This window comes from Callithrix jacchus, chromosome 6, assembly GCF_049354715.1.
Source record: "Callithrix jacchus isolate 240 chromosome 6, calJac240_pri, whole genome shotgun sequence".
NCBI classification, from domain to species: domain Eukaryota; kingdom Metazoa; phylum Chordata; class Mammalia; order Primates; family Cebidae; genus Callithrix; species Callithrix jacchus.
In genome coordinates, this window is record NC_133507.1 from 63,637,330 (window position 1) to 63,648,003 (window position 10,674).

At 33.5% G+C, this 10,674-nt stretch overlaps 1 protein-coding gene and 1 long non-coding RNA gene across 7 annotated transcripts in view; one reads left to right on the top strand and one right to left on the bottom strand.

Moving 5' to 3' along the window:
- Nucleotides 1-10,204, top strand: part of SCN1A (sodium voltage-gated channel alpha subunit 1) — a 129,951-nt gene extending 119,747 nt beyond the window's left edge. For all 6 annotated transcript variants that reach the window (XM_054258305.2, XM_054258307.2, XM_054258309.2 and 3 more), the window contains exons 24-27: nucleotides 1,227-1,364; nucleotides 3,279-3,383; nucleotides 4,979-5,249; nucleotides 6,938-10,204. In XM_054258305.2, the coding sequence (XP_054114280.1) occupies nucleotides 1,227-1,364; nucleotides 3,279-3,383; nucleotides 4,979-5,249; nucleotides 6,938-8,115 (1,692 nt within the window). In that variant the 3' untranslated portion in view covers nucleotides 8,116-10,204. The remainder of the gene's footprint in view (nucleotides 1-1,226; nucleotides 1,365-3,278; nucleotides 3,384-4,978; nucleotides 5,250-6,937) is intronic.
- On the bottom strand, nucleotides 6,935-10,461 carry LOC144576647 (uncharacterized). The gene is made up of 2 exons (XR_013518898.1): nucleotides 10,324-10,461; nucleotides 6,935-7,163 (listed from the first exon to the last, which is right to left on the bottom strand). It is a non-coding gene; the product is annotated as an uncharacterized LOC144576647 (long non-coding RNA).
- Between the last annotated feature and the right edge of the window lie 213 nt (nucleotides 10,462-10,674).

The following is a 10,674-nucleotide window of genomic DNA, read 5'->3' on the forward strand; positions in this document are numbered from 1 at the left end:
TGTGCAGGACCGAATCTAAAGAAATACATGATTTCTATCATTAGTTAAAATGTATACTCACCCTCCATATTAAACAATATGAAAAGTTATGGATATTGTTCTGTCAGCCTTAAATTTCTGTGATTGTTTCTTTCAAATCATCATATTTTAAACCATATAAAAGAATGCTGTTATATGATTTTAGCATCCATAAATTGACTGGAGCCTTTACTAATGTTGCTATCACTTCTGTGGCCAACAGATTTCTTTAAGTGTACATCACCGAAGTATAAATCTATTTTGTTTGATTTCAGCATCTTTCAAGCTCCATGACCTAAACTGAAATTCATGCTCATTCCAACTGCTCTACAAAACATTTTAAGATGTAGTATTTTCTATCAACCTTCATCTTTCTATTCTAAAGTCCCATCTGTTTAGTTTATCGTCATGAAGAATAACCTCTGTCCCTGCAGTCTTTAACCTGACAGTTTGGTTTTATCTTTCTCGAAGTGCATTTCCCATAGTTTTAGTTATGTTGAGTATTGTTTTGACAACCTCCAGAGTTGCTTTATTTCACTTTGTCATTTATATTTTGTTTTGTGTGTTTAGTTGGTTTTAACTTTGTTGCCTTTAGAAGGACATGAATCTGTTAAAAAACTATAGTGACTATTTCACTCTATTACTAAATTATAAGTGATAGCCCATTTGTTACAAGCACAATCTAGGAACTAAATAATCAACTGTGAAATTATAAAATGGACTGTCCAGTAATATCTACTTGATCTGAAAAACTCAGTGACTGTTAGGTTAGGGTAGAGTGTCAAACATCTTAATGAACAACTCATTTCTTATTTGCTACATTATTTCATGCATACACGAATGAGTGTTTCTAAACCTATCCTATAGATACTTATACTTGAAAATTTTTTATTAGTAATTTTAAAATTACTAAAATTCAGTAACTTAAAAGCTTGCAAATTTAGCAAGTTATTGTTCAAATAGAAAAACATTATTTGTATTTATAGTTATAAAAATAGACTGTAGAATGTCATAATGGCCATATTTTTCACATGAAAACATTTCTAAAGGCTAATTTCAGTGTTCTTTTTCAGAGGTAGTTGATTTAGGGAAAAAAAAAAGCTGACATATTCGTAAAAGTGATATTTCTATTGTCATGAAAAGGCACCAATGGCATTACCAGCACTAAAATGTATATTAATATTTCACAAAATATTCTCCTTTGGTAGGTGGAACTCCAGCCTCAGTATGAGGAAAGTCTGTACATGTATCTTTACTTTGTTATTTTCATCATCTTTGGGTCCTTCTTCACCTTGAACCTGTTTATTGGTGTCATCATAGATAATTTCAACCAGCAAAAAAAGAAGATAAGTATTTCTAATATTTTCTCTTGTACTGAGATAGAAAATTATTCCTTAAAGTCTTTTCTCCATCAAATGGGTACTTGAATTTAGAAACCAAATGGGAGTATATATTATCATTTATATTTCCTTCCTCTCCGTTATTCACTACCTATATATTTCCAGCTATATGGAAAAGAATAAGAATAACTGAGTTCCACACTCCTGTGTATAGGTTCATAAAGTTTTTCTCTTCTTATTCACTATCAAGAAACATTTCCTATCTTTAAAAAATAATGAAAATTAGAACAAAAGTAGAAAGCAACCAAATATGCCCCTTTCCCAAAGGCAACTTGTTATTTTATCCCTACAACTACCCGCTCCCTCTTGAAAATATGTTTTCCAACTAAATCTTTGCAAGAAATTAGGCACTGGATGTAAGCTTCTTCTAGTGTTTATTTTTATACTTTTTTCTTCCATTGATTTTTTTTTTATTTATTCCCACTTCTTTCTCCAAGATATGTGATTATAAGCTATCCCTTTCAATCTTGGAATTGGATGCCTCCTCATCATTTATCATCTATAAGGCTTATTTTATTGTCCCAATTATTTATGTATATTATAAAATATATGGAAAACAAATAAACATCTTCACTTGGAAGTAACTGCTGCCATTCACATTTTGTTTTTCTGTTCAAACTATTTCTACACATACTCTTATTGTTGTAATTTTTAATCTATAATTATAAATTTCACTTTTGACTTAATGTAAGTATTTTCTCATTTTGTTAAAAGTATTCATATATACATTATCATAATTTACTTATACATTCCCCAATAGGTTGATAATTTAGATTGTTTTTAATGTTCAATGATTTAAGTAGTACTTGTTGAAAGCCTTTGTGCAAAAAAAAAAGAGAAAAAATAATGCTTTAATTATTTCCTTAGAATAAATTCCCATTACTGCCCCAGATATAATGTATCTACTCAAATTCCCAATAACAGTGTACAAGCACCCATGCCACTGTTTCCTCACTGGCACCAAACATTCTCTTTGTGTTTTTTAATACTTGGTATTTAATAGGTGAAAACTGTATTTGGTTTTAATTCTTAGAACTTTTATTACCTTAATTGTTATGACTTTTAGGTATTTTATTACATTCGAACATGTCTCAAATGCTCGTTAGCCATTTGTATTTCTTTTTTTATGTACTATTGCTTCATCTCACTTGCTCACTATGATTGCTTTTTGTATAATGAGTGCTTGCTTTCACTACAGAGCATTCTCTCCTCAATTCCCTTTTCTTATTACTAGAAGTACTCTGTAGTCAATATCAGGCTACTCTATTTCACTTACTTGCCAGTGTTCCAATCTTGTATCCCTGCTGGTCTGTCCCATACTTACTATGCTAGGCGCTCTAATTTATCTCCTAAATCTCTCACTAACTTATCCAGTTTTCTTTTTATCCCTTTGCTGTAATTCTTGACAGAGTTAGAGAGATGTTTTTAAATGAGTAACTCCAAACCATCTTGCAGTATACATACTCTAATTATTTGCTACATTTGAAAAAGAAAATCATTGCCTTTAACATCATAGAGGCAGTGTGTATAGTATAAGATACCAAGTATTTATTATCTTAGTAAACCAAATTTCACTACTCACTAAGCGTATGGTCTTGGGTAAAATAATTAACCTTTTTGAGATTTGGGAGTGTTTTTCTTCATAAGTTAATAATAATAAAGTCAATTTTGAATGATTTAGGGAATTAAATATTATCATACCTAAAGAGTACTTTCAATTTTTCAAATTTAAAATCCCAGATGTAATTACACTAAGTGGTTGAATTTTACATTTCTTTTTTCAGCCATCCCTTTTTTAACATTGAAAAATTATGTGCAAAAGGACACAGTTTTAACCAGTTTGATTTTTCTTTTCTATACTTTGGAGGTCAAGACATCTTTATGACAGAAGAACAGAAGAAATACTATAATGCAATGAAAAAATTAGGATCAAAAAAACCTCAAAAGCCTATACCTCGACCAGGAGTAAGAAATACCAAATGATATGGGGGGAAATATAAAAACAAAAACTTGTATGGTTGTCTTACAAAAAGAAAGTAGCTAACATTTCCAGGAGCAAATATTTCTTTCACTTTTAGAGCATCAATGTATCTTTTATGGTCATGGTAAAAAAAAATTAATGACCAAAAAAGAGCAAGAAGAAATAGAAGATACATCCTTGACTACGAGAGATTTAGAAGAACACCATTAGAATCCATATTAATTGGACAACAGATACACAGAGAATGTGATGTGCACACGAGAAAGTTAATCATACGATTCAAGAATGGTTGCCAAGTAATATCAGGGAAAGAAGTAAACCTTTGGATGGGGCTACAAGAAATGCAATTTTCTAATATTTTAAAAAACTGGTGAAGTGTTGAGTCAAATAACACCTTACTTCTATTTTATTTTTCACTAGAGATACTAAGTGTCTTAAAGGAGGAAAGAATTCCAGTATCTACTATTCATATGTATGGCTATAGAGTTAGACACTACTAATAATGTCTGCAGAAGTAAGGGTCAGTAATTACAATTTATGATGATAAATAACAATACTCATGCTTCCATGATGAACCAAACAAACTGCTATGAAAATGTAGAGCTACTATCACACATGATAAAGATTTTCATCATGATGATCTGAGAGGTTTCAGTAATTCCTAGGGTACATCAAGGAAACCAATACTAGTAAATATTCATATTGTGATGATCAAATATTGCCTTCCTGAGGATGATGAGAAATATGTGCTTTCTCTGTTAAAACTTAGCACTGAAAGTAGAAATGAATCAACAATTCATAGGAAAAATATGTTAGAAAATACCCTCAGAATTCCTTAGGGGCCCAAAGAAAAAAGTCTGCAGACGGCCTTCAGTGACTACCAGTGGCGGAAGTGGGGAGTAGAATCACAGATCAATGACAAAGAACATGATTTTTATTTTGACATAAACATATAAGAAATGCCATTCTGGTCTGATTATCCTTGTGCAGGTCAAGCATTCTATGTCTGACAATGTTAGCCAAGGGTATTTGGTAGAAGAATATGAATATTGCCATATGTGGTATTTAAATACATAATGTTATAGATGTGTCCTGGAAATTCCAATTTCCCCTTAACAATTATTTGAGAATACAACAAATGAAATATTAATAGATACTATATTTTAAAATGGATGCATTATCCAACTGATCATTGGAAAGTCTGGAAAAACAAAATCAAACAGGTTTCTTACCTTCTCATGATCTTAAAATGTTGATATGCATTGCATACCTCTGGAAGAAGTATACAGTATTCAGTGGTTTTTTTTATTTTTTTTTTATTTTTATTTTTTTTTTTTTTTGCTTTTTATCAGAAACCCTCTTAGGACAAGGGATTGTTATTCTGAGAAATACACATTAGTAAATGGCAATTTAAATAACTAAATTTTAACAATTAATATGCTATAAATCATCCTTACAAAAATAAGGGCCAATGACCACTTTACAAGAAACTAGAAAGTCAATTAATGCAGAAAGTATTTGATGCTAATGTGCATGAGAAAACTCCTTTGTTGCTAAAAACATTTCTGTTTCTCTACAGAACAAATTTCAAGGAATGGTCTTTGACTTTGTAACCAGACAAGTTTTTGACATAAGCATTATGATTCTCATCTGTCTTAACATGGTCACAATGATGGTGGAAACAGATGACCAGAGTGAATATGTGACTACCATTTTGTCACGAATCAATCTAGTGTTCATTGTACTGTTTACTGGAGAGTGTGTATTGAAACTCATCTCTCTACGCCATTATTATTTTACCATTGGTTGGAATATTTTTGATTTTGTGGTTGTCATTCTCTCCATTGTAGGTAAGAAACATTTAAAGTTCTTAAATTCAGTTTAATATAAGTGATACAATCAAGATTAGAATCAAGATCATGCCAGCAATCAAAGATAATCATTGTAAATGTTTTGATACATTTTATCCAGGTCTGTTTGGTTTTTAACAAAATGTCCCCTGCTATATATCAGTATTGTTTCTTATCCTATCTATTTAAGACATAAATAATATACTTAGTGTGAATGTAGTAAAATGACATTCATTTGACCTAGAACTGCTATTAAATAAGATAAAAATGTTTTTGACATGTTGAGATTGAAGAACCCATACAGTATCTATATGGTTCTGTTAACAAGACTAGAAATTTAGTTTGGTATAGGAAAAATATTGCTTCAGAGAATAGACATGGAGTCACCAGCATATTAGATATTAGTTGAAAGTGGCTGCAAGATAAGGAAAAGTATTGAGTAGAAAGACAATAAAGATGAGGACTAAATGTTAGCAAATGCATATAGTAGGTTCTTTATGAGTATCATATAGAGATTTTCTAGACAACCTTAAAAATGGGTTTATAATAATAATGCACAAGGGAAATAAGGTGGCATGGGACATCATTAGTACTATACTTCAAAGCCTGGAACATATGACTAGCCTCATGAGCAATAACTCATTTCATTGGAAACAACTAAAGCTCTAGTAAAGTGAAAAGCATCTTTCTGTTGGCCTAAAATATTCATTCTTCCCTAAATAGGATGATATAACTGGGTCAACATTTTACTATCCAAAACAAGGCACCTCTGACAGATTTTCATGCCACTGTTTCTCTGAAGAAATTGGCCTTTTATCCAACTCATATGTTGTATATAGCCTTGATTCCCACTAATTATAACCAAGGGTTATAAGAGTTGTATTCTCACACATCTCCTTCTCTCTCTGTTGCACACACACACTCTCTCTCACACTTAGTCTTTTCAGAATGAGGCATTTAAACTTGAAGGCATTTAGTTTCTTGAACTCTTCTTTTTATCTTTACTAGTACAGTTTTTATCTAAAAAGCAAATGGAGATAGAAGCTTAAAAGAGGAAGATTGAGATTACAGTGTCAGGTACAGGAGACCAAAAGCAATTGACATACAGCATTAGCTACAGGAGACTAAAAAGAGTATCAACCTGAGATCCTTTTAGAAATGCACCATAACGTACATAAATAAGTAGATAAAAATATTAGAGTGGAAGTTGAGTAAGTATCAAGATCATGGGGAGTTGAAAGTAGCATCAAAAACTTTCAGATGGAAAAGGAGTAAATAGAGAATTTAGAATATGGCAATTTCAGAAAAAGTCACTGTTTATGTATAAACTTGTACTTACACTGTTAGGCCACTGCTGTTCAGCCAGACATGCATTTTTAACTTATTTTCTTTTTAAATTCTGACTTGGGACTTTACGTAAACTAAAAGTACTTTATAAACATCCCTTAAAGATTAAAAAAAAAAAGTACTGTGATCCTTAAAGTTGAAATTATTGCTGAATTTCAAAATTAAGATTTATTTATAATATATATTACATACAATTGTATATACATCATTTGACTATCATATTTAAGATAATATAACTGGGTTCAGGACTCTGAACTTTACCTCAGAACTTTGGAAGAAACATATGTTTATTTTAATGCATAATTTCTTCATTGGTTGGTATTCTCATTGTTTATTCATAGGTATGTTTCTTGCCGAGCTGATAGAAAAGTACTTTGTGTCCCCTACCCTGTTCCGAGTGATCCGTCTTGCCCGGATTGGCCGAATCCTACGACTGATCAAAGGAGCAAAAGGGATCCGCACGCTGCTCTTTGCTTTGATGATGTCCCTTCCCGCGTTGTTTAACATCGGCCTCCTGCTCTTCCTGGTCATGTTCATCTACGCCATCTTTGGGATGTCCAACTTTGCCTATGTTAAGAGGGAAGTTGGAATCGATGACATGTTCAACTTTGAGACCTTTGGCAACAGCATGATCTGCTTGTTCCAAATTACAACCTCTGCTGGCTGGGATGGATTGCTAGCACCTATTCTCAACAGCAAACCACCCGACTGTGACCCTAATAAAGCTAACCCTGGAAGCTCTGTTAAGGGAGACTGTGGGAACCCATCTGTTGGGATTTTCTTTTTTGTCAGTTACATCATCATATCCTTCCTGGTTGTGGTGAACATGTATATCGCAGTCATCCTGGAGAACTTCAGTGTTGCTACTGAAGAAAGTGCAGAGCCCCTGAGTGAGGATGACTTTGAGATGTTCTATGAGGTTTGGGAGAAGTTTGATCCCGATGCAACCCAATTCATGGAATTTGAAAAATTATCTCAGTTTGCAGCTGCACTTGAACCTCCTCTCAATCTGCCACAACCAAACAAACTCCAGCTCATTGCCATGGATTTGCCCATGGTAAGTGGTGACCGGATTCACTGTCTTGATATCTTATTTGCTTTTACAAAGCGGGTTCTAGGAGAGAGTGGAGAGATGGATGCTCTCCGAATACAGATGGAAGAGCGATTCATGGCTTCCAATCCTTCCAAGGCCTCCTATCAGCCAATCACTACTACTTTAAAACGAAAACAAGAGGAAGTATCTGCTGTTATTATTCAGCGTGCTTACAGGCGCCACCTTTTAAAGCGAACTGTAAAACAAGCTTCCTTTACATACAATAAAAACAAAATCAAAGGTGGGGCTAATCTTCTTATAAAAGAAGATATGATAATTGACAGAATAAATGAAAACTCTATTACAGAAAAAACTGATCTGACCATGTCCACTGCAGTTTGTCCACCGTCCTATGACCGGGTGACAAAGCCAATAGTGGAAAAACATGAGCAAGAAGGCAAAGATGAAAAAGCCAAAGGGAAATAAATGAAAACAAATAAAAATAATTGGGTGACAAATTGTTTACAGCCTGTGAAGGTGATGTATTTTTATCAACAGGACTCCTTTAGGAGGTCAATGCCAAACTGACTGTTTTTACAAAAATCTACTTAAGGTCAGTGCCTACAATAAGACAGTGACCCCTTGTCAGCAAACTGTGACTCTATGTAAAGGGGAGATGACCTTGACAGGAGGTTACTGTTCTCACTACCAGCTGACACTGCTGAAGTTAAGAGACACAATGGCTAGTCAGACTGTAGGGACCAGTTTCAAGGGGGTACAAACCTATAATTTTGGGGTTGTTTAACATGAAACACTTTAGTGTAGTAATTGTATCCACTATTTGCATTTCAACTGCCACATTTGTCACATTTTTACAGAATCTGTTAGTGGATTCATCTTTTTGTTAATCCATGTGTTTATTATATGTGACTATTTTTGTAAACAAGGTTTCTGTTGAGAAATACACTAAAGGACCTCTATAACAGGTATGCCACCTGGGAGGTACGGCAACCACATGGCCCTCCCAGCTACACAAAGTCGTGGTTTGCATGAGGGCATGCTGCACTTAGAGATCATGCATGAGAAAAACTCACAAGAAAAACGAGTTCTTAAATTTCACCATATTTCTGGGAGAGGTAATTGGGTGATAAGTGGAGGTGCTTCGCTGATCTTGTTTTGCAAAATCCAGCCCCTAGACCAAGTAGATTGTTTGTGGGTAGGCCAGTACATTTTAGCAGGAGAAAACTTCATTCAAATGTCTGGAGTCATAAATTTTATGGGTTTTGTTTTCTGTCATATTAAAAAAAAAACTGAATAGTGAATATTGCCCCTCACCGTCCACCCCCAGAATACTGAATTGACTAAAATAACTCTTTATAAATTTCTGCTTTATCCTGCACTTTGTTTAGCCATCTTCGGCTCTCAGCAAGGTTGACACTGTGTATGTTAATGAAATGCTATTTATTATGTAAATAGTCATTTTACCCTGTGGTGCACGTTTGAGCAAACAAATAATGACCTAAGCACAGTATTTATTGCATCAAATATGTACCACAAGAAATGTAGAGTGCAAGCTTTACACAGGTAGTATAATGTATTCTGTACCATTTATAGGTAGTTTGGATGCTATCAATGCATGTTTATATTACCATGCTGCTGTATCTGGTTTCTCTCACTGCTCAGAATCTCATTTATGAGAAACCATATGTCAGTGGTAAAGTCAAGGAATTGTTCAACAGATCTCATTTAAGTCATTAAGCAATAGTTTTCAGCACTTTAACAGCTTTTTGGTTATTTTTAAATTTTAAGTGGATAACATATGGTGTATAGCCAGACTGTACAGACACATTAAAAAAAACACACTGCTTAACCTGTTAAAAATGTGTTTAGAATTTTATAAGCAAATATAAATACTGTAAAAAAGTCATTTTATTTTATTTTTCAGCGTTATGTACATAAATATGAAGAGGAAATTATCTTCAGGTTGATATCACAATCACTTTTCTTACTTTCTGTCCATAATACTTTTTCATGAAAGAAATTTGCTAAATAAGAAATGAAAACAAGACTGGATAGTTGTAGATTTCTGCTTTTTTAATTACATTTACTAATTTTTGATTATTTCACAATTTTAAGGAGCAAAATAGGTTCATGACTCATGTCCAAAGTATGCTTTGCAATTGGAAAAGGGTTTAAAATTTCATTTATACTTCTGGTAGTACCTGTACTAACTGAATTGAAGGTAGTACTTATTTTTATTTTTTTCCTTTTCTTCTAACTTCAGTGTATGTTTTCATTTCTTTGGAGTAATGCTGCTCTAGGTTGTTCTAAATATAACGTGAGCTTCACAGTTTTTTTTCCACAAGAACCTAGAGTAGTCAACTGATATAGTCAATTACATCAGAACATTTTGTGTTTTTTGCAGAAGCAAACCATAGGCTCCTCTTTTTCTTAAAACTACTTAGATAAACTGTATTTGTGAACTGCATGCTGGAAAATGCTACTATTACACTAAATAATGCTAACCAACATTTAAAATGTGCAAAACTAATAAAGATTACATTTTTTTATTTTATTGTTTGCCCAGTCACTTTTTGTTAACAGAATATTGTAATGACATAGAAATTTTTACATTACAAATTGAGGGAGAAGGGGAGGACACACAAACACACACACACACACACAGAGGCATACCTGGGTTGACAAGAAAACCTAGAGTCGATATGTCACTGGGGGTAATGACCCCCCAGGGTTACAAGCAGCAGGTGTGTTATATGTTAGGAGGAAGAACTGTTGTCAGTGGATAGCTGGTGACTCTAGGAGGAAGAGACGTATGGGAGTCCAAGTGATGGTGGATGACCATTTGAGCTATGAAGAAAAAACTTAAGTCATCATTTAAAAATTTAGAGTTGCCATGTGTGTGGGCTACTGTGTTAAGTCCTTCAGAGCCACTCTCCATGCTTCTCCATCATTCTGTGTGTCCCAGAAGGGTGACTTCTATACATTGCATCAATGGGTTCTCCTGCCTTTAAGCTCCCAATTGGT